At 38.7% G+C, this 23,678-nt stretch overlaps 2 protein-coding genes across 3 annotated transcripts; both read left to right on the top strand.

Annotated features, from left to right (window-relative positions):
- Positions 1-5,036: 5,036 nt before the first annotated feature.
- Positions 5,037-9,494, top strand: cnr2 (cannabinoid receptor 2). 2 transcript variants are annotated; one of them, XM_052147521.1, is made up of 3 exons: positions 5,037-5,125; positions 6,452-6,548; positions 6,746-9,494. In XM_052147521.1, the coding sequence occupies exons 2-3, from the start codon at positions 6,473-6,475 to the stop codon at positions 7,819-7,821; spliced, it is 1,152 nt and encodes a 383-aa protein (XP_052003481.1). In that variant the 5' UTR covers positions 5,037-5,125; positions 6,452-6,472; the 3' UTR covers positions 7,822-9,494. The 2 variants fall into 2 exon arrangements, with proteins under 2 accessions (XP_052003481.1, XP_052003480.1); XM_052147520.1 differs by lacking the exon at positions 5,037-5,125 and having other exon boundaries at positions 6,443-6,548.
- A 1,172-nt stretch (positions 9,495-10,666) lies between these two features.
- Positions 10,667-23,429, top strand: LOC127657971 (akirin-1B-like). The gene is made up of 5 exons (XM_052147012.1): positions 10,667-11,026; positions 16,891-17,037; positions 17,454-17,588; positions 22,748-22,819; positions 22,945-23,429. Exons 1-5 carry the CDS (start codon positions 10,822-10,824, stop codon positions 22,953-22,955), a joined length of 570 nt encoding a protein of 189 aa, XP_052002972.1. The 5' UTR covers positions 10,667-10,821; the 3' UTR covers positions 22,956-23,429.
- The last annotated feature ends 249 nt before the right edge of the window (positions 23,430-23,678 follow it).

Genomic DNA, 23,678 nt, shown 5'->3' on the forward strand with positions numbered 1-23,678 from the left:
GTGTGTCTCACGAAACACCGAGCCCCTTCCTACGTCTTTTCAGCGGTTAGATGAGAGTAATCGCTCAACAGAGGAAAAGGAAATGATTATAAAATTTAACACTGCTTAACATAGCAAAAGAGGAACTCCCGTTAACAAAATTCAAATCAGAAATTATACTGATGAAAAAGAACGGATTGAATGTTAATCCCACTTATGCCAACGACATGGCTTGTGCCCAATTTATAGGAGTGATAGCAGACAATCTGCGAAAAAAGACGGCTGAAAAAAATTTCCTCCGGGGGTTGAACAGCTGTGAAGACAGTAAAATTATATATCAAACATTATAAAACAAATATTTTTATAATAGTTTTTTTGATTTGATAGTTAAAAGATTAAAACATTTTGCTAACATGAGGTCTTGTGTTACTGTCAGTCTTTTTACATCAGTGCAAAACTAGGGTATGCAGATTAAGACCACTATTCATTAGCATGCATTGATTAATCCCATTGCATATAGCAGAAAAAAAAAAAGGTGCGACCAAATCATATGCTGGTGCGACCAACTGAGAAAGTTGGTAGCACCAGTGCAACCAGTGGAAAAGTTAGTCTGGAGCCCTGATGACAATAGGTCCATGCAGTAATTCAGGCAGCCTGGGACATATGTCGCTCTCAGCGAGAGGAGATGACGCTCGCTCCATAGGAGTTGAAGTCAGTCTCAACAGTGGTGGTGGATGAATTCTGCCTCGGCAGTTTATATATGCCACAGATGTCATGTTGTCTGAGCGAATTAGGATGACAGTTTGCTATCTGACTGAGAAGACTTTAAGACAAGGAATACAGCTGATAGCTCTATAGGTGGTTGATGTGCCACACTTTCTTTGCACCTGTCCAAGTTTCTGAAAGTCGGGTGTCCATCACACACTGCCCCGAACCTGTGTTCGAAGTATCTGTAGTCACCACTTTCTGGCTTCCACAGAGGTGGGATATAGTGATGTGCATGCGCCCATGGCGCCAAGCATGTCGTGGTACACAGCACTTGAGCCAGCACTGAAGAGGTCTCATATGTAAGAGACCTAATGGAATGACAGTGGATGCCACAACTATAAACCCCATTGCGTTTTGAAAACGCTTCAGTGGAAGTGTTCTCCCCAGTTTGAACTGAGACACTGTAGAATGGCATGAATGCACTCACTGGTGAGGTGTCGAGGCAGACTCCCTAAAAGGAGAATTGTTGGCTGGGGGAAGAGCGTTGAGGCCCAAGAGCCCAGTTCACGTTGAGGCCCAAGCTGTATAGTTGTTTAAGCAGCAAGTCTCTGTGCTGACATAACAGAACTTCTGATTGTGCCAGTAACAGCCAATCATTGAGATGGTTCAAGATGAGCACGCTACTCAGTTTTAGAGGGGGGAGAACCGCATTGATGGTATCTCTTTATTGCGAATGTGTGAGCATCTCCTGTATTTGCAATGAGTGCTAATTTTTTTATTGCATTTATTTGAGAGGAAGACACAGAAACAACATTTTGAACAATATTGTGAACAACAATATTCCTTTCTCAACAACCAGCAGTGGAGAGATGGGGAACAGTATTTTATGTCTCCAATAGAGCCTTCTTTGGAGTGGCCTCACCAGTGGCTCAGGCAGAAGGTATGGGGCTTTTAGTCGAGCGCTGGCTTGAAAGTGAGGGCAAATTGGCTGTAATATACTCCGTTTTGGCATAAAGTGTTTCATAGCCTGTGATTGCTGCGGAGTCGCAAAGTAACGCTCAGAAAACTTATTCAAAGAGGCCAGCTGGAGACTCTGGAGCATCCAACAGAGTGGCTTTTTCCTATCACTCATTTCTGTGTGGGTCAGCCATACATGTTGATCCAGAACTACCAGGTTGCCCATGGACTTGCCGATGGCAGTGACTTTCATGGCACGCAGTGCTAAATCTGTACTGGTGCAGAGCTCAATGAATGTCTCTGTATTGAAGCCTTGTGTGTTCATTTGCTTGAAATAACTGGAGCACCGCTATTGTGTGGAGTTCTGATCCAGCTTGTCCTGCCGCTGAGTAAGCTTTTCCAACCAGTGCAGATGTTTGTTGACATGGCTTGGAAGGATGTATGGGCCTTGATTACCACGCCCTGTTACTTGCTGGGCAGAGGTGTGCCGCTACCACCTCCTCCACAGGGGGTAGTTGCGCATAACCATTCTCTTCCAAATGATCCACATTAGAGAGGATGGCATCACTGCACGAGCATGCTGAGAAGGGCGCATGCCTGGACTTAGACAGTTCGTTATAAACTTCGGGATGAATGGGTCAGATTCGTGGAATGAGGCCGCTTGACAGTGTCCGGACTGCAGGAACCATTCATCCAGGTGAGACTGTGCAGGTTCCTCTGGGGGAGACCACTCAAGGGCACGTGAGGCTGAATCATCCCTCAGAATGAGGGCAATGTGCAAAGGAAGTGACAGAATGCCCTCACTGTGAGGACAGTCTGTCTCCATGAGAGCTGACTCTGCACGGGCATAGCCCAGACAGCGTTAGCAGCATTCATGCTGATCTGATACTGGGATGTGCCTCTCGCATAAGGAACATTTATGGAACAAACGCAAACATTTAAGTGACTCTTTTAGAAATATAACTTTCACACAATATACAATACACATTATGCAATTGCTTTTGTAAGGATATACAACACCTGCTGATGTGCTGCGGGGAATCAGGATGCTGAGGCCCGTTCTCCAGTGAAGCGGCAAGAGGCAAGATGGAGTGATGTTCGCTGGTGCACTGCAGGGGATCGGAGAGTCTTCTTAATGCCATTAGGGCTTCTTGACAATAAATAATTACTGTCTTGAAAGAAGAAATTCTGAGGAAATGGTGTTTGTGCACTGTCAGTGTTTAAAGGAATAGTTCACCCAAAAATGAAAATTATCTCAATGTTTACTCTCCCTCATGCCATCCCAGATGCGTATGACTTTCTTTCTTCTGCAGAACACAAATTAAGATATTTAGAAGAATATATCTGCTCTGTAGGTCCATGCAATGCAAGTGAATGGTGACCAAATCTTTGAAAAGGGACTTTAAAATGATCTGTTTCTCACCCACATGTGTTATATCCCTCCTGATGACATGGATTTAACCACTTAATTACATTCATGGTGCCTTAATGTGGTTTTTGGAGCGTCAAAGATCTTGACACCATTCACTTTAATGGACTTACAGAGCTGAGATATTCTTCCCAAAAAAATTATTGATTGTGTTCTACAGAAGAAAGTAAGTCATACACATTTCGGATGGCATGAGGGAGAGTAAACATTGAGATAATTTTCATTTTTGGGTGAACTATTCTTTTAATCTAAATAAACACCCTACAGTTATCTGAATATAAAATATTCTGAAAATAAATTTGACTTTTGGTAAATCATTGCTGTTTGACATACATGTTCACAGACAAACTTTTTTCAGTGTGCAATGGATGAGTTATGCCATTCTTCCTGCATATTGTTGGAATTCAGATAAATTATTGTTAGAATGTAGAATTCAAAACTTGACATTAATAAAACAGTGTTGACATGATCTGATCTCTGGGTGGAATAAAGTTATCTTGGCTATATACAAGCATTAGTAATTCAGCTTTGGTTGTTGTGGTTTTTCAAGTTCAGAACTCCACAGAGATTATATTTAGGTCTGGACCAGTATTGTTGATTGCTGATCTTTGTGACTGTTTGAATGGCCTCAGCTATGTATGAAATACTTATCCCACAAGCAGCAAACCTGTTGCATAACACGTCACTTATCTGCCGGTTTAATCAAAATCCATATTTGGAGATGGAATTGCACGCCCACTTCTTGTAACCTTGGGTTTGGGCTATCTGGGGCTTGGCCCAAGTTTGTAACCTAAGTTTGGACATTAGGTCGGATGGAAGGTTTTTGCAGTAACACATGATTTGAGAAGAGGTCTGTAAAGGGATCAATGGAAAGGAGGCGGCAAGAACCGGCTTGACGATATAAATAATAGTTTAATGGTAAACTTAAAAGAAGACACAAACACACACACGACGGACATGTCAACTAACGATCCTCCGCAGTCGACCTTTAAACCTCACGGAGGCATAATTAGCCTAATACAGGACCGGGTGCGTAGGATCACGACCCGGCCCCGCCCTCCGCCCTGCCACATTCCTCCCTCGTTCTCTCAGGCTGGGGAGCCCCCGGCCTGACGTACACGTGGTCGGCGGTCTTAAACCCTGTTGCGTTTCAGCGGCCGGTAGGCGACTCCTGTGCCCCTGACAGCGGCCCTGACCGCTCCAGGCGGTCGGCTAGGAGCCCCTTCTCCCCTCGCGGTCGGCAGCCATCATCCTCGTTCAGGCGGCTGGGCTTCTCATCCCCCAGCAGATGGCTGCTCCGTTGGGGTGGACGGTAGTGGCGAGAACTCTACTACGGCGTATCCCTCCTCCTTCCCGGGCTTCGGCACCAGTGTAAAGGTATTCAATGGAAAGGAGGAGGTGATATAAATAATAGTTTAATGGTAAACTTAAAAGAAGACACAAACACACACACGACAGACATGTCTACTAACGATCTCTCTCCCCCCCGCACGATCCTCCGCAGTCGACCTTTAAACCTCACGGAGGCATAATTATCCTAATACGGGACCGGGTGCGTAGGATCACGACTTGGCCCAGCCCTTCGCCGTGCCACAAGGTCAAATGGCCAAATTTGATTATGTTGTGGGAGAAACATATCGATGTAAACATGCTCCCAGAAAAATAAACACATACTGTACTTTAAGCTTGCTGATAGATAGATAGATAGATAGATAGATAGATAGATAGATAGATAGATAGATAGATAGATTAGATACTGTCAATATTTTTATTTTCTTTGCTCAGAAATAGTTTTCTGGTCACTGTAATCTCGATTACCTGCATCTCTACTCATATAAAAATGAATACATCACAGTTAATATGATAACAGCCATCTGGAAGGAAGTTACACTGAAATTTGAGTATTTATTGAGGTTCTCTCTGTCATTGGGGGTGTGGTATATGCTATTGTGTTGTAATCAGAGGCAACTGCAGAAAGATCGGATATGAGAAAGACAGAGAAAAAAATATCTGCTTTCCTCTGAAAATACACTACCAACGGCAAAACAAAAGGTAAGCAACCATTTCATTTGTCTTGTAAGTTTGAGAAGTTATTTAATAATAATAGTAATTTAATTGTAAGAAATATGCATCGTGATGACAAGTCACATTTACGAATGGTACATTTTACTTGTGAGAGTGTGATGCAGCTTAAGATAATGTGCGTTTGATCCTCACATAAATAAATTCAGTCAATTTTCTGTTGAACTTTTCAGATAACAGCTCAGAGTACATCTTTGCATTACTTTTGCTACTTTTTGGTGTTTTAATGAATGGCAATTGTAGCATTTAAGGTTAAGAAAATATTGTTATGATATAATAATGTGAGAGAACACAACAATACCACATATTTTTGCCTCAATTGCCCTTTTAACCTTCCTTAACTTATAGAACTGTGAGGTGTTCTGTCCAGCAGAGGTCAATCTCCAACTTTTACTGTTATATTTTATATTAATTTAGACTTTCTTTTAAGTCCTAAGCGAAATGACTTTAATGTAGAGCAATGGGCCAGGCTGGTTATTTCTCATTCAGGATAATATCAACTCTCTTCCCAATTAAAGCCACGCAGCCTGAATAATGCACAGTTGTATTTATAGAATGCATTAGCCTAATAAAAATTTGGCTTGGAGACTTATTTCACTTTATTGTGTGTGTGTGTGTGTGTGTGTGTGTGTGTGTGTGTGTGTGTGTGTGTGTGTGTGTGTGTGTGGAGTTACTTTAATTTGGGGACAAATTTGTACTTTGGGAACATTTTAGTCCATTCACATTTTGGAATACCATCTATACATGAAGTAATATATATATATATATATATATATATATATATATATATATATAAAAATGCAAAATGTTTTCTATTAGGGTAAGGTTTAGGGTTCTGTAGATTTTGTCTGTAAGTCTATGTTATATGTCTATGTTATGGACTTCTCACGTTAGGAGAGCTAAATAAATATGTGTGTGTGTGTGTGTGTGTGTGTGTGTGTGTGTGTGTGTGTGTGTGTGTGTGTGTGTGTGTGTGTTTTACCCTTCTTTATCATGTCAATTTCAGAACTTGATCAAATTCAACTAAAGATTTTATGTTGGAATTCTGAATTCTTCATGCTTTACTCTTAACACTTTCTTTTTGTAGCTTTCTCTCTTAAATATATAGTATTATCTGTAATGTGTACAAATGTATCATTGACTGTTATATGTTTAAAAGCTGAAAACACATTCAAACAGTTTCAATGTGCCAACTCGTTTGACTGAAATTAAATTTTTTAAAACCAAGTGTCCCTTGAAATATATTATTCATTTTATCCACTTTTAAAATTGTATTAATAGATTTATTTTAAACAGATCATTTTTGTCTTGTGGAAAATGGAGAACCTAACCAAACAAGGAGCAACCACTGTGCTTTATTTAAATGAAAGTAGACAAAATGTTTCAACTGCAGGTACAGTAATGTTTATTTCTCATTTTGATATTTTTCCTTCTCTGATCTGCAGTAAAGCTTTGTTGTGCCATTTTAAAATATACGTTTTTAAACTTTGTGATAGCTCAATATTTAAGTTATGACTAATATACAAATAACACTTATAGCTTGTAACTAACTGCTCCTTATCTGTTAATCTTGATCCTTAACTGTTGCAGAAAACTTGTGCAACAGCCTTAAGTGCTACATGGTCCTGACTCAACAAGAGAAGAAAGCTATTGGCTCAATCTGCTTCCTGGCTGGTCCTGTGACTTTCCTGGAGAACATTCTAGTGCTAGGGGTCATAGCGAGCTCTGCCACCCTGCGCAGTCGCCCATCATACCTGTTCATCAGCAGCCTGGCACTGGCAGACACCTTTGCCAGCTGTTTCTTCACCTTCAGTTTTCTAGACTTCCATCTTTATAGTAACAGTGATAGCCCTAATACATATCTCTTCAAGTTGGGTGGTGTCACAATGGCGTTCACAGGCTCTGTGGGAAGCCTGCTGCTGACAGCGCTAGACCGCTATCTCTGCATCTACCAGGCTTCCAATTACAAGGTGCTACTAACACGCTCTAGAGCCAAGCTGGCTATAATTTTATTATGGTGTATGACAATTCTTATCTCCTTTCTCCCTCTGATGGGTTGGAGGTGCGCAACTTGGTTGGATCGTCCTTGCTCCCGTCTTTTCCCCTATGTGGATCATCACTACCAGGCCTGCTGGTCAGGCCTGCAAATCGTGGTGCTCTCCCTCATCATTGTGTCCTATGCCCTCATTCTATGGAAGGCATATCAGCATGAAGCAGTAATGGGTGGACCGCAGATGGGGAGGCTGAGTCTTCGAGGACAAGCTAGAATGCGCATGGACATCCAGCTTGCACGGACCTTCAGTTTGATCCTCCTGATCCTTGCAGTGTGCTGGCTGCCTGTCCTTTCCTTCATGATAATAGATGTCTCAATGATCCTTACAAATGAACAGCAGCGAATGTTTGCTTTCTGTAGCACACTCTGCCTGGTGAACTCATGTGTGAACCCGCTTCTGTATGCCCTGCGTTGCCGAGAGCTGAGGGGAGAACTTTTAAACTTGCTGGGATGTTTCAAAGCATTGAGGGAACGTAATTTGGACAATACTCATGTCATTCAACAATATAAAAATGGTTGTGGGTTTACAAGAAATAATAAGGATCTTACTCTCAGTGACAGTAAACAAGAAACTGTTTCTGAGAGTATTGACGAGCAGCAAAACAGCGTATAAATATCATAAAGTGAAGTGTTTTGTTAATAATTTTCATATTAATAATTTGTCAACTCTTTTATTCATCTTTGCTAAGGATGCAGGAAAGCCCACAAAATGTAGGACTTCAGGATAATATTATCATGCATAGTGTGATATCATGGCTATGTTACAACGATAATGCTTTGCTTCTGACATTAAGCTTCTCATTGCAGTTCTGTTGTTTTGCTGTAATAATTGTACTGGACATCAGATAATAATGGCATTCTAATAAGAACAAAAACCTAGGCAACACAAGCTGCTTAACAGGTTTATAAGTTTATGAGCCCACAATGTTTTCCATTACCTAATTTGCATAAAATGTCTCCAATGACAAATCAATCAACTCAATTTTATGAAGGCTTTCCATCAAAGGGCTTTGCTCAAGGTTCATCTATATTTATATATAAAGAACCAGCCAAAATAGTTGGGTCCAGTGAGAATTAACTTTGGGAAGAGAGGTTCTTTTGCATCATTTTAAATGTCTGAAGAAGGTTATACTCATCTCCGACAGGATGCTGTTCTAAATTAAGCTGTGTAAATTGAGTTAAATATTTATAAACTCACCCAGTCATAACACCATAATGCAAAGAATAATGAAAGCTGCTCACTGGACCCTGGCAACAGTCACAACACAAGGCTCTGATAAACTGATGGGGCAAGTTCTTTAGCTAGACATACCTGAAAGCCATACAGTGTGTTTAACAATCTGTAAAATATTCCACAGCACACACAACATTTGCATTGTAAAAATATTCTGCTGTTAATGCAGGATATAAACAATAAATTAAACAATAAGAAATACAATTTAGAAATTCCTATATATAGTATAGATGCCTTCAAGTTTACTTGTTCTGAACTGTATTTATTTATGTTTAAGAGTAGAATGTGTTGGGAAGACTTGATAAAACTCTGTAGTACACTAGCTTCATTATCATCTAGAGATTATATTTGTAAACAGAAGAACACATTTTAATCAGTATTTCATACAGTACAACAATTATACAGCTTGCTTACTAAAAAACGTAATCTGGCCATTGTGCTCAGTTGTAAAAAGTTCACTATCTCTCTGTGTAAAAGGCTATCTCTGCAGATAAACTTTCTGGGTTGGAATGTCCTACTAAACACACAAAGAACAGCTGAGTTTAGACCCAAGCATAAAAGACTCCTTTCCCAGAGTATAAGTAGTTTACACTGTGAAATAAAATACCCCCACAGCATTAATGATGACTACTAAACTTTACTTCCCCTTTTGATAGATTGTAACTTGTGCTTTGTGGCAGTATATTATTGTTGCTAGTTTCTGGCTTAATCACAGTTCTTGGTTTGTATTTCTTACTAGATTATGAAAAGTAATTGTTATGATGAAACAATATAAGTAGGCCTTTATTCTTGTACATTGATTTGTTAACATGTTTGTCTGCAAAGAACGCAAATTGGAGTGTAACTGATGTAAATTTATCCTATACATCTAAAAGGTTAGTTCACTCAATTAAAATTCTGTCATTGTTTACTCATCCTAGTGTTGATCTGAACCCATATGACTTTCTTCTTTAAATGGAACACATAAGATGTTATGCAGAATGTAAGCTTAGTCACCATACACTTAAAGGGTTAGTTCAAACAAAAATGAAAATTCCCGTATTATTTACACACCCTCATGCCATCCCAGATGTACATGACTTTCTTACTTCTGCTGAACACAATCGAAGATTGAATCAAAGTATTTCTCAGCTCTTTAGGTCCATACAATATACAGTAAATGAATGGTTGCCAAGATTTTGAAGCTCCAAAATTCACATAAGGGCAAAATAACAGTACTCCAGATGACTCAGGTTGTCAAATCCATATATTTAGAAGTGATATGATAGGTGTGGGTGAGAAACAGATCTATATTTAAGTCCTTTGTTACTATAAATTATTCTCCCTGCTTTTTTCCACTTTCACTTTCTTGTTCTCCTTCTGTTTTTGGTGATTCACAATCTTCATGCATTTTGTCCCCTACTCGGCAGAAAGAAGAGATTTTTTATAAATAAAATTAAATAAATGTAAAACTGTTTCTCATCCACACCTATCATATCACTTCTAAAAATATGGATTTGACAACCTGAGTCATCTGGAGTACTGTTTTAACCACTGGAGTTGTACGGATTGCTGCTCACTTTGTGGATTTCGTAATTTCACATTTTGGCACATTCACTTGCTTTTCGAGGACCTACAGAGCAGAACTATTCTTAAAAATATCTTAAATTGTGTTTTGCAGATGAAAGAATGTCATAGAACTAAATTTGGTGCAAGAAGCCTTGTGCAGGATCAGCTAAACATTGGCAATATTGACTAAATCCAAGTTAATATAACAATTAATTTCAACAATGATTAATCATTGCGATTTGTAACCGCAGGCCAGGACAGCAACACAAAAAACGTTGGGAAGTCCGATTCTTTGAGGGATGTTCGGTTCCTTTTAATAAACTGCTTTTTTTTCCTATTTTTTTTTTTACATTTTGTTTTTAATTTTTGTTGTAAAGTTTTGTAGTTTTGTAAATAAAATAAATAAATAAATAAACAATTACTGGCTGGAGGTAAGGACGCTTACTATTGTAGCAGCCTTACTAATAAAGTATCTTTTCTTAACGATATGGATTACATTATTGTACTATATTTTCCGCAGCGTGTACGTGCTTGGTTACAAATAAAATTATTATTTAGTTTTATTAATGGGAAACAAACTTGTTTGTAAGATGCGCCCCTCTCCCAGAATGGTACAGTCCTCGACTGTGCCTTTTTAGCATTTTTGCTACAAATCTGGCACTTGACGATTAAACCGGTGTGCGAGCACAGGGGGAGTCACAGATACAGTACAAAGCTCAACAACAAAAAAAGAATAAAAGCGAAACAGTTAGGGGATTAGACGGCATTTTATGATCGAAAGCGTGTTATTTTACCTTCTGTTTTGTTTTTCGTTTTATTAAATCAGCGACCATGGCTTGTGGCGCGACATTGAAGCGATCTATGGAGTTTGAGGCCCTTCTCAGCCCGCAGTCCCCCAAGCGGAGGAGGTGCAATCCCTTACCGGGGACTGCGACTACTCCTTCCCCACAGAGGTGCAGCCTTCACCCGCCAACAGAGAGCCCAGGACACTCGATGTCGCCCCAGCCCATGGGCGGAGAACACCGGCTTACCCCAGGTGAGAAAAAGGCTTGATACTCCTCGATTAACGTTGGCATTTTAACATGGATGAGGGGATGGGGAGGTTGTTTAGTCTTAGCTAACCAGCTCTTGGACATTTGAATTTCAGCAGTCCGTTAATTAAGTCCTCCGTCAAGCTGCCTTGAATAATTATTCCTAATGTGTAAAGTTAGTTCTTAATAGAGGGCATGGTGGTGGTTGGGCAGTAGTCAATTATGCAGTTTGGACGAATAGCTATTTTGAGCTCGGCTAGCTAGATTGAAAGCGGCCGATAACACCGACTAGCTGCCTGACAGAGAGCTTCATTTAACTCCCATGGCTTAGTCTGAACACACAGTCATCGACCATTACTGCCGAAGACAATACACATGACAATGTATTTTCTCTCCAAACGCCTGGCACTAGCCTGGGTGTTTAACATTTGTCTTAGCATTGAGCGAGTTAGTTTATCGGCAGAATTGAACCAGTATGTCCAAACAAAGAGGAAAGGTGGGTATGTGCAGAGACTGCAAATGCCAAATTTGGTATAGTCGTGCCTTTGTGAAACCAAAGGGCCCTATTGTTTTTAAAGGACAACCCTCATTAACATCCCAATTTATGCTGTTGTCCATTAAAGAATAGTTCACCCAAAAATGAACATTTTCTAATTTACTTACCCTCATGTTATTCCAGATGTGCATGACTGACTGACTTTTGCACTACACAAATTATGATTTTAGAAGAATATTTGAGCTCTGTTGGTCCTTAAAATTCAAGTGAATGGGTGCCAAAATGAAGGCATCACAAAAGTAATCCATATGTTTTTTGTTTTTTTATCCATATCTTCATAAGTGATATGATGGGTGTGTGAGTGAGAAGCAGTTAAAGTATTTTTTGGCTTGAAATGCTTCTCCCTGCCCAGTAGGGGTCGATATGTACAAATAATGTGAATCTCTAAAAATACAAGAAGAAAGTGGAAATTGACTGAGAATATCTAACTAGCCTTTCTATTCAGCATTTTTACTGATCCCAAATGAAATAAGCTCCCTGCAGTATTTGGAAAATACCATAGATTTGAGCCCCTAGCTTGGGGCACTTCCTGGTGGTTTGGGTTTTTTAAATTCCCTCCTCAAAGCATCAATGGGGAAGTGAATTAGACCCCTCATCTCTACACCCTCTTGCGTGCCCCCCCAGTGCAGTTCATCCCACACCTCCATTGTAGGGTAGTATTATCCCTCCCTGTTTTGTGGTTGGGCCATGAATCACTCCCCATTTTCTCTCAGGAAGCCACTGTGATTGATTGCTTGGTTTTTCCATATAAGGTTACAGTTGCTAAGTAACCTGTTGGACCCAGTCTTAGTATTTGGCTTCCTTAGCATTCACCTGTCATTCAAGGTGGCTGGTGTTGCCCTTATATTGTCAAAACCGTTCCATCATGTTTTTTTTGTTTGATTAGTGCCTGTCTGTATCAGAATCAGGATCTGCTGTCTCCATGGATTTCCTTTAGTGTGATCCAGACCCTTATGACAAGAATGCTTGGCGAGTGTTGGATTTTTTTAAGTCATGACTAGAGCGAACACTGGTGTATGGTTACGCGTGAGCCCCCATAATACCTCTTTACTGGACACAAAAAGCCTTGCTGTGTTTAAATAAATAAAAACCAATCAAACAAAAGCTGCATTGTAAACACAGGACATCTCTTCTGCAGTGAGGCCCTCTGTTAGGTTTGTAGCCACACAGCCAGCTTTGCTGGAATGCATTAGCATCAAGATCGAAAGCTGGCACCCCTTGAATTCTCCCCCTTTTTCTTCCTCTAGTTGAAGGCAGACGCTAATAGTGGGAAAACCCATAGCTCCCCACCCGAGATAAGTGATTCAGCCTCACTCGGATAGATATGAGCTGTCATCTAGTTTGCTTGGTGGGACCAAAAGTGTTTCTCTCCACCTTTGAAGCTTTAAATGAGCTACTTATCAGAGTTTCATAACACTAGTCACTACTTCAAATACTTTGCTGTCTGATAGATTCAAATGACCAAAGGATATATTTTTAAAGAGTTTAACCTTAGTTCATGGAAGCCATAATACTGGTTCATAATACTCAGGATGCTGGTGTTGAAGATTAGGACTAAACCCAACCCAGTTTTTCAAGAAGAAGAGGTTCCTGGTTGCATTGCTCCCCTCCGCATTGCAGTCCTGTCACCCAGATTCAGTTACCAGAAATAAGCCTGCCCACCTCAAGGCCAAAAGAAACGAACCTGCATCTATATTCCCCTGCTCCATAGGCCTTATTCACAGTAATGGCATCTTACATTTTTTATGAAGAAAAAAAAAAAAGCTGAGGAATATGTCGTACTGTTCTATGAGTCAATGTTGTTTAAAGTGTTTTGGAACATTCCACTGACAAAAGGTTTTTTTGGGGGAAAAAATAAAATATATATGTGTGTATGTGTATATATATGTATATGCGCGCGTGTGTGTGTGTATAATATATATATATATATATATATATATATATGCATGCACAGATTTAGCCGTTTTGTAAGGAAATTGGTATTTTAATTCACCAAAGTGGCATTCAGCTGATTACAAATTATAGTCAGGACATTACTGATGTAAAAAAACAGCACCATCACTATTTGATAAAAGTAATTTTTTTTAAAATCTAGACAGGCCCCATTTCCAGCAGCCATCACTCCAACACCTTATCCTTGAGAAATCATACTAAATTGCTAAGTTTTAGAAAATCACTTGCCATTAAATAAAACACTGCTGAAAGCCATTTGGATCGTTAAATGAAGCTTAACATTGTCTTTGTTTTTGAGTTGCCACAGTATACAATAGACTGGAATGTCGTAAGGTCAATATTAGGTCAAAAATGGCAAAAAAAGAAACTCGTCAGTCAATCATTGTTTTGAGGAATGAAGGCTCTACAATTCTAGAAATGGCCAAAAAACTGAAGACTTCATAAAAGGTGTACACTACATTCTTCAATGACAAAGGACAACTGGCTCAATCAAGGATAGAATGAGATGTGGAAGGCCAGATGTACAACTAAACAAGAGGATAAGTACATTGGCTTTATTGAATTCTTGCTGCTCAACACCAGTTTCAGTACAACAGTAAAGAGAAGACTCGGGGGCGCAGGCCTTCTGGGAAGAATTGCAAAGAAAAAGACACTTTTGAAACAGAAAAATAAAAGGTTAGAGTGGGCAAAGAAACACAGATATTGGACAACAGATAATTGGAAAAGAGTGTTATAGATCTTAACCCCATTAAGCTTTTGTGGGATCAGCTAGACTGGAAGGTGCGTGAGAAGTGACCTACAATACAGCCACATCTATGGCAAGTGCTATAGGAATTGTGGGGTGAAATGTCACCCGAGTATCTGGACAAACTGACAGCTATTTATATAAGTTGTGGATAATTAGATGTGATGTTGGAGCTTTAAACCAGGAGCTAAATACAAAATGTTTTTTAATTTTCGTTCCTGTTCCAGCATTCTGCTGCAGTTGGTAACTGGTTGGAATGAAATTAAAGAATCGTTGGTAGCGTTCCTTTTTTTTTTTTAATGACAGTACTCTGTGTTAAGGGTGGGTGATAAACCAGTTTCAGTGTTACTAGGTCTTTCAAGAAAAGAGACCTTGGGTCTCATGTATAAAACTCTGTTTGGAATGCTTCCTAAATGTGTGCGTAAGTGCAAAAGCGTATGCACAAAATAAATTCAGATTTGTAAAACGGTACTGTCGTGCCTATTTATAACACTGTATTTTCCTTCTCTATGATGACACGGGAATGTTCTCTAAACGCAGCACATCCCAAACCAATATTTCCAATTTACAGCTTAAATTTGAATGCCTTTTCAAGTAGTTGCATAAAAATAATATAGCTTCTGTGCTTAACTACAATTTTTATTCTAAATGTGTATTAAATGAAAATCAGAGTTTATAATCGGTCTGTTTAGTATATTATTTGTCCAGCTGGAGTCGCCACTTCACACACACAAGTAAAAGAGTGTGAACGCAGAGTCAAGAGTGTCCTGGTGGTGCGCACATATTTACGGCAAGTTTATCTTTTTATAAATCGCGATATGTTTGTGAAAAATAGTTTATGCACATTTCAATGCCCATTTTGTGCATATGCAGCGTTTATACATCAGACAGAAATCATAAATCATAAAAAAATCATAAGCAAAATATACTGTAGCATATATAAAATAAGGTCTTTTTAAATAAATGTATTCTTGGTATTAAATGTATACTACATGGATACGTAATAATATAGTTGTCTAAAAGGTCTTCAGCATCTGCTACGTATTGATTTATATAAGATATATATATATATTTTTATATATATATATATATATATAGACATACTGGTCTGTTTTGTTCCTGTTGTTTCTCTTTTTCTTTTCTCCTGTTTTTTTTTTTTTTCTGTCTCTCCGGTCTCCCTTTCACAGGATTGGACCAATCTTGATAACTCCCATCCTGTGATTGGTTTGGCCCAAGAGACCAGAAGTATAAATTAGTCTGCTACTCCTGTAGAGGGGGCTTTGCTTGATTTTTGGGACTTCCTGTTAAACCATTTGATTAAACCTGTTTGACTGGAGTGCTTGCTGTGGTTTATTCCAGATTCCTAGCTTGTCTGCTTGTTTGTTTGATCTGTGCTCCTTGTTCATTGTTTGTGATACTGTAACTTTAATACATTTGGTAAATAATTGTAAATATCTGTAGCTTAGTGACTTGGGAAGCTGTAGGGGGTGAGAGCTTTAGTTTTTTTTTTGTTGTTGTTGCTAGTTAGTGTTATGTTATTCTTGTATTTTACTTCTCTTTTCTTATGCTGGGCAATTTAGTGTCTGTTGGGTATTAGGTTGTTTTTTTTGTTTGTTATTTTGGCCTTTGCTCACCCCTGAAGTTATTCCTCCCCTGTGGATTTTATAAATATAAGGCATAAACATTTTTTTTTGTGTGTGTGTTTTCCCAAGTTTATGTTATTGCCTCACCCTAAACAATGTCATAGCAGCATGTCATAGAAGGCAACATCCACAATGTGCATTAAGGCAAAGAAATTTGTGCAGCAGTTTCCTTCATAATCAAAGCAAATGCTTATTTTCAACTAAAAAGTGAGAAGCCTTTTTGGGTGACAGGACGTGATGTAATTCTGAAAATGTACTGTGATAAACCATTTAGACTTTGTTTTCATAGAACAATTATTGGAACAAAAATAACTGGTTACCAACATTTATGCCTTTCACACCAGAACAACTGAAAGTTCACATTTTCAGTTATGTTCTGCCAAAAAAAATGGTTTACATTCCTTGTAATGATTTCTAACCCTGCTTTTAACTATTTACTGCACATATCTTTGAAGAGATTGTAAACCTATCCCTCACTTGCTATTTATATTTGTTTTGTTTTTATTGTATTTATATGATATTTGTTTTTTGTAATTGAATTCTTGCCATGAAAATAGCTTTGATCGCTGACATGGCATTAAATAAAACATACTACTACTACTAAACCTATCCCTCAGAGCCTTGTTTTCATTCCCATTAAAATAAAATCAAATGCAGTTCTACTGTGATTTAAGGTTTATTAGTGTCTGATTTGGCTGTATTGACTCATGAGTGACATTGTCAGTGAAGTATTGTGGCAATAAAACTGAAGTGAAACTTATTTCTACACCCTCTTTACACAATTATCCTCTGTGCATTGTGTATTGCTGAAGTAATGCCAGTGATTATTGTGGGCAAGTCAAGTTATTTTCTCCACCTCAGTGTTATTTAGCAAAGATTATTAAATATTGAGCTGTTTATTCTCAAAGATGGTGTTCCCCCCCAAAAAACATTTCCCTACATTTTATCAGTTGTAATTATATGGCCCTACAGAGCAGATCTTCCAGAATATTCGCCAGGAGTACAGCCGCTATCAGAGGAGACGGCAATTAGAAGGGGCCTTCAACCAGACTGAGCCTTGCAGCTCCAATGATGTCCAGAGCTCCAGCCCCACCCTCACCTCACCCAGCTCCCCCACAGGTCAGTCCACTCAAAAATCTAATGCCCACTCCACTGGCTGCTCAAACTATTGGCCAACCATTATTTATTAACTGTTTTAGTGTTCGGTTCAACACAAAAAGGGTGAAAATATGCAGAGTTGGGCAGTTGAGTCTGGACATGTCAGAGTGTGAAATTAAAAGTGCATACACCAGTCTTAAAAAGTGTGTTTCTCAATAGCAGTGATTTATCATGAGGATGAAATGCAATAGAATAAGTGATATGTGACAGTGAGAAGAAGCCACTCTTCATGCCTGTTCAGCACTTACTAAAGCCGTGAGCACATATTTCAATTGTGGCTTATTGCGAACATTAACCATTTACTGATTTGTTAGGATGCACACCAAAGTGACATGATCAAGAATGGTTATTTCAGATTTGTGTGTCGATGTTTGTAGGTGCCTCATCATTGAAGAAGGATCAGCCATTGTTCACACTGAGGCAGGTTGGATATTTGTGTGAACGCCTTATCAAAGATCATGAGGAGAAGATCCGTGAAGAGTACGAACAGATTATGAACACAAAGCTTGCAGGTACAACACAAGGCATGTTCCACACAATTCAAAGAATGCTGGCCAGTTTTTTTATTTTTTATTTTTAATAAAAACCCAGAATATTCCAGGTTCAATACAAGTTGATCTCATTCGACAGCATTTGTGGCATAATAACTATAACAAAAATTAATACTGACCCGAGGGACTCAAATCTGGGTTACAGTGAGGCACTTACAATGGAAGTTAATGGGGCCAATTCGTAAACATTTAAATACTCAAGTAAACCCACAAGATGTAAACAACATGCATGTTAACATGATATTATTGTGATAAAATCACTTGCTAATCTTTTTGAAGAATTATTCCATTTCACAACTTTGTTGCTGTGATGACGTCTGTATACACTGTAATTCCCGTAAATGATGATTTAAAACACTTTACAGCTCAAATGATACACGTTTTAATAGAATAATTAATGTAAGTGCTTTTATAAAATTATACATTTCACATTTCTGCCTTTTTTACTTTCACTTTAACGAATCCCACGCATCCTGGACATCCTGGAATTTTGCAATGCTGTTTTCCAGTCATGTTGGAAAAATACCTAAATATTCTGGAAAGTAATTACAGTTGACATTCAAAAACAAAATGTAACCACTCCACAGATTTAATATTATAGACAGTGGTTCTCAATTGCTTTTGCTTCAGGACCCAGATTTTACATTTGGAAGTCAAGTGGCGACCCACTATAGTAAAAATGTAAACCTGTATTTAATGTATCCTGGGTCGCATTTTCTTTTATCTGGCATAGTTTGATCATGGCTTTTAAGTATAAGGGCATGCATCAAGTGGCATTATTTTTGTTGTTGATGTAAAAACAACAAAAGCTACAAGAATTTTTTGTGTCTATATTGTCTCCACGCATGGTGTGGATGGTACGAGTGGCCAAAAATTCCCCAAGGATTATCTAAATAAATACAATCTGCATATGCTGCACACTTCAAAATGAATGTGTGAAGCCAGGTGCTCATACACTGAAAACAAGCATCATGAATCGTATGTGTGTGTAGTGTGTGATGCAGAAAGCTCTGAAGCACATACAGACTATATATTTATTAAATCACAGCTTTTTGAAATGCCAAAATAAAAGCTTGAATTAAATGGAGAATCAGAAATGGCTTTATTTCCAAGTATTCTTTCTTACACATACAAGAAATTTGCTTTGGTGACAGAAGCTTCCAGTGCACAAAAATACAAGACATTGATAATAAATGTTTTTATAAAGTAAATAAGTTGAATAGAAAATAAAGTCTATATATAGAATACACAAATAGACAAAATATATATACACACATACACCAGGTACATACATACACATATGTAGTGCAAAACTAAATACAAATCTGTTATATACAGAGCAAGGGAATATAATGGCAGAAGAGGTTGGATGTGTTGGAAAAATATAAAAAGTTAATTTTGAATTGCACATAATTATTACTCAATGGGACAGTTTTAACTTCATGAGATGGATAGCCTTAGGGAAAAAACTGTTCCTGTGACTGACGGTTCTGGATCTCAGAGCTCTGAAGTGTCGTCCAGAAGGCAAAAGTTCAAAAATGTTGTGAGTGGGTCTAGAGTGATTATTTTTATTTTTTTTCCCCCAGCCTTTTTCCTCACTGGAAGTGTATAGTTCTCGAAGGAAAGGCAGAGGGCAACCAATAATCCTCTCAGCAGTCCGAACTGTCCTTTTGTAGTCTTCTGATATTTTATTTCATAGCTAGACCGTTATTGAAGTGCCAAGGACAGACTCAATGACTGCTCAGTAGAACTGTATCAGCAGCACCTGTGGCAGGTTGAACTTCCTTAGCTGGTGAAGGAAGTACAACCTCTGCTGGGCCTTTTTTACAATGGAGTCAATGTGGGTCTCTCACTTCAGGTCCTGTGAGATGGTAGTGCCCAGGAACCTGAATGACTCCACTTCTGCCACAGTGCTGTTTAGAATGGTGTGGGGGGGTCGGTGTTGGGGTGTTCTTCCTGAAGTCCAGAATCATCTCCAACATTTTGAGCATGTTCAGCTCCAGGTTGTTTTGACTGCATCAGACAGCCAGCTGTTTAATCTCCCTTCTGTATGCAGACTCATCGTCATCTCTGATGAGGCCGATTACTGCGGTGTCATCTGCAATCTTCAGGAGCTTGATAGAGGGTGATGCAGTCATTGGTGTAGATGGAGAAGAGTAGTGGAGAGAGCACACATCCCTGGGTGGCACAAGTGCTGATTGTACAGGTGCTGGATGTGAGTTTCCCCTGTCTCATCAGCTGCTGCCTATCCGTCAGAAAGATGCTAATCCACTTACAGATAGACATGGGAACAGTGAGCTGGTATAGTTTATTCTGGAGTATAGCTGGGATGATGGTGTTGAAAGCTGAACTGAAGTCCACAAATAAAAAACCCTTGCGTATGTCCCTGGTCTGTCCAGATGTTGCAGGATATGATGCAATCCCATGTTGACTGCATCCTCCACAGACCTGTTTGCTCCTAAGCAAATTGATGGGGATCTAGAAAAGGTAGGGATGCACCGATTGTGAAATTCTGGGCCGATACCGACGTTTAAAATATAAATATTGCCGATACCGTTTTGTTTTTGCTTTTATTTAATCCCCTTTTGTGCCAGTGAAACAAATCTTCATTATAAAAAAATAAATGAGCTGTTTTTAAATCTTTCAGCCCTGCATCACACTATCTTTGAATGAGCACAAATTCAACCATACAAATTTATGAAACAATGTTTAATATAACCTTCTTTAAAATAACAGACTCTTTGTGAAAAAATACTTTTTCAAGTGCCTTTTTAGCCTGCTATACAGCAGAATTTTTCACTGAATCACAGACCAGACAGTAAAATACTCCCACACACCGACATTTTCTTGCACTTATTTGAAAACCAACCACACATGCCACGGCATCCGTTGCCCTCTTATGTCATGCCAGAGTTTTGTGGCTGTGTGTGGTATTGTAGTACCACCTGTTGGATCTTCTCTGAAACTGCAGCTGGGTAGGCAACTGTTGTCCAAGTCGACCACAGGTAACAAAGTCATATAAACATCGGCCACTGCTATCAGTGAATGACATTGTATTTGCAGATAGGCCGATGTCAGTCAAGGCGAATATTGGCCGATGCCGATACATTGGTGCATCCCTAAGAAAAGGTCTAGTGATGTCCTTGAGGTGGGCCAACACCAGGCTCTCAAATTATTTCATGACTACAGACATTAGGGCGACAGGTCCGTAATCATTAATTACTGTGATTTTTGGTTTCTTTGGGACAGGAATGATGATTGAGTGTTTGAAGCAGCATGGGACTTCAAAATGCTCCAGTGATCTATTGAAAATCAGTCTGAAGATGGGGGCCAGCTGGTTAGCTCTGTGTTAAGGCACGTGGGTGAAACACCTTATGGACCCTGTGCTTTCCTTGTCTTTTGTTTTCATAAGTCATGGCACAGCTCCTCTTCACAGATATTAAGTGCAGCTTGAGTAGCGGGGGGGGGGTTGCAGAAGGTGGTGGTGTTTGTGTGACGGTCAGATCGGGTGTGGGGTGTGAGATTGGGGATTTCAAAGAGTTAAAAAAAAATACAGTAGAACACATTCAGGTCGTCAGCCAGTTGTTGGTCAACCACAGGGTTGGGTGCAGGATTCCTGTAATTCGTAAGTTGTTTCATGCCACTCCACATTGATGAAGATTCGTTAGCTGAAACTTGTTTTTCAGCTTCTCAGAATATCATATTTTAGCCAGTCTGATTTCCTTATTCAGTGTGTTCCCTGCCTGATTGTACAAGACTTTATCCCCACCTCTGTAAGCATCCTATTTGGCCTGACGAAGCTGCCCGAGTTCTGCTGTAAACCATGGTTTGTCATTGTTGAATGTTAAGTCCTAGTAGGAATGCATATATCCTCACAGAAACTGATATTTAATGTCACCTTATCTGTGAGCTTGTCCAGGTTGGTGGCTGCAGCCTCAAACACTCCAATCAGTGCAGTCAAAGCAGGCTTGTAGTTCCAGCTCTGCTTCATTGGGTCCATTCTTTACAGTCTACTACAGCAAAATCCTTTATTGTTGTGTAGCATTGATCCAGTATATTTCTGTATCTGGTTGGGCCTGTATTTGGCCTCTGAGCCTCCGACTAAAATGTCCATCAAAGCGTCCGATTATTCAAAAACTGGGAAAAGGTTGTCTGGCATATATGCTGCCGAATGTTCAGCAGTTCGTCCCTGATAAAACTGACTGGAAAATGATTACTAAAAACAGGACAAACAAAAAACAACAACAAAAGAATACAAGCGCTCCACAACGAGGCGGCCATCCGCAGCACCATCATGATGTTTAATAGATGTATAAAATAGGGAAAAAGACTAAAATGTATTACTATATAGTAATGTTAATATCTCACATCTGTGATGTTCTGTTGTGCAGCACTTCATTTGACAAATATATTTCCAGTTTTGTTTCGGCTTGTGCTATGAGGATTTTTATATAAAAGTGCTTCATTTAATAAAAGTGATGAAATTTTATGTTGAAAATGTGATTAATTAAAACAATTCTACTTTGAATTAAAGTTTTAATTAATTTGATTAGACACCATTTTGATAATAAAATTGAATGCAACTGTCAAATTTGGAATTCAGAAAAATAACCATCCAATTACCACAATATACTGTACATCATTACTTCTGCCATTTTTTGCTTAAATACCATACCCGTTGGATGCATCAGATGTCCTGGAAAATTTAGATTTGAAAAGAGATTGAAGCCTGCCTAAGAGCCTCAATGTAACCAATATTTTTTACTTTTGTTTGTTTTTTTAAAAAAGAACAGGAGGAACAAATCAATTGTATTTTTATTTTATTAATTGTTTTGATATTCAAGATTATTCCACAAATACTGCAGATTGAGCTGAATTTGTACATAACCCAGGTTATTCCTGTAGCATCCCATTCTTTATTTATACATTTTTAATGTTCCTTCAGTCAGGAATTTGCAACCCATTGGAAAGTTTGATAATATTGTAGTTTGACACTTCAATGAATAGTGTAACAGGTTTTTTTCATATTCTGATCTCTGGTTTACTAACGGTTTACAGTCACATCTGTCCTGTCATAAAATGTGGACCCTGTTTATAATGCGCTGTTTTTCTTTCCTAAGAACAATACGAGTCCTTTGTGAAATTCACACAGGACCAGATTATGCGAAGATATGGCGCCAGGACCGCAAGCTGTAAGTATCTTTCCCTGTCTGCAGTTCTCTCATTAAAGATTTATGTGATCAGTGTAAATTATTTTACCGATACACCATCTTTGTCCAAATGCCTGCTGATCATTTTTGTCTTTCTGTATTTGCAGATGTGTCTTGAAGAACATTATATATGGTACTAGCCACCCCTCAGCAACTGGTTGCTATAGAACCAGCCCCCTTCATTTCACTTGAATTTTCCTCCATTTACATTTTTTTTTTTTTTTTTTTTTTTAAATAATGCTTTGGTGCCATGGTATATCCACATTTAACTAATTTCTATTGCTGAACTGTTACTGATGGCCCAACATCAAACATGCATATGTAGATGCATTCTAAGAAAGTTTAAGCTCTCTGAAAATATTTGGGAAAAGATGTCAAATTATCGCTGTAAAAGCTTGGCTGATGTGATCATCTCTGTATAATGTAATGTCACTGACCTGCAGCAGATATACCAGACTGTCACTCTTTCCTTAAATCTAACTTTTAACTCTCCATCATTTTTTTTTTCTTTTTTTTTTGAAAAATAAAAGACCTGTAAGTCAACCATCTGACTGATTTTTCTTTCTTACAGTTACTTTGTAAATAATAAAGTTGTATAGGTTTGTGTTGAGTATCAATGTCTATTGTACTGACAGTATCACAGCTCACTGTTCAAGAATGTGTCTCCCTCTAGTGGTTTTAAAATATCGATGCCATATTTTTGTTTTTTAATAGGTTTAGTTGCACTGTTTTTGCCGATACTGTCTTTGTTTGTTTGTTTGTTTGTTTGTTTGTTTATTAGAATCTACTGTTTTAGCATTGCTATGCATTGATCTGACGAACTGTTTAAAGGAAATTATTA

The sequence above is a fragment of the Xyrauchen texanus genome, chromosome 17, assembly GCF_025860055.1.
Source record: "Xyrauchen texanus isolate HMW12.3.18 chromosome 17, RBS_HiC_50CHRs, whole genome shotgun sequence".
Taxonomy (NCBI): domain Eukaryota; kingdom Metazoa; phylum Chordata; class Actinopteri; order Cypriniformes; family Catostomidae; genus Xyrauchen; species Xyrauchen texanus.

Bases quoted from the DNA above. Each gene is read 5' to 3' on its own strand.
- LOC127657971 (XM_052147012.1), top strand. From the start codon at position 10,822: ATGGCTTGTGGCGCGACATTGAAGCGATCTATGGAGTTTGAGGCCCTT. The intron at 17,038-17,453 runs GTCAGTCCACTC...CGATGTTTGTAG, and splicing joins CTCACCCAGCTCCCCCACAG to GTGCCTCATCATTGAAGAAG. The intron at 17,589-22,747 runs GTACAACACAAG...TTCTTTCCTAAG, and splicing joins TATGAACACAAAGCTTGCAG to AACAATACGAGTCCTTTGTG.
- cnr2 (XM_052147521.1), top strand. From the start codon at position 6,473: ATGGAGAACCTAACCAAACAAGGAGCAACCACTGTGCTTTATTTAAAT. The intron at 6,549-6,745 runs GTACAGTAATGT...TAACTGTTGCAG, and splicing joins ACAAAATGTTTCAACTGCAG to AAAACTTGTGCAACAGCCTT.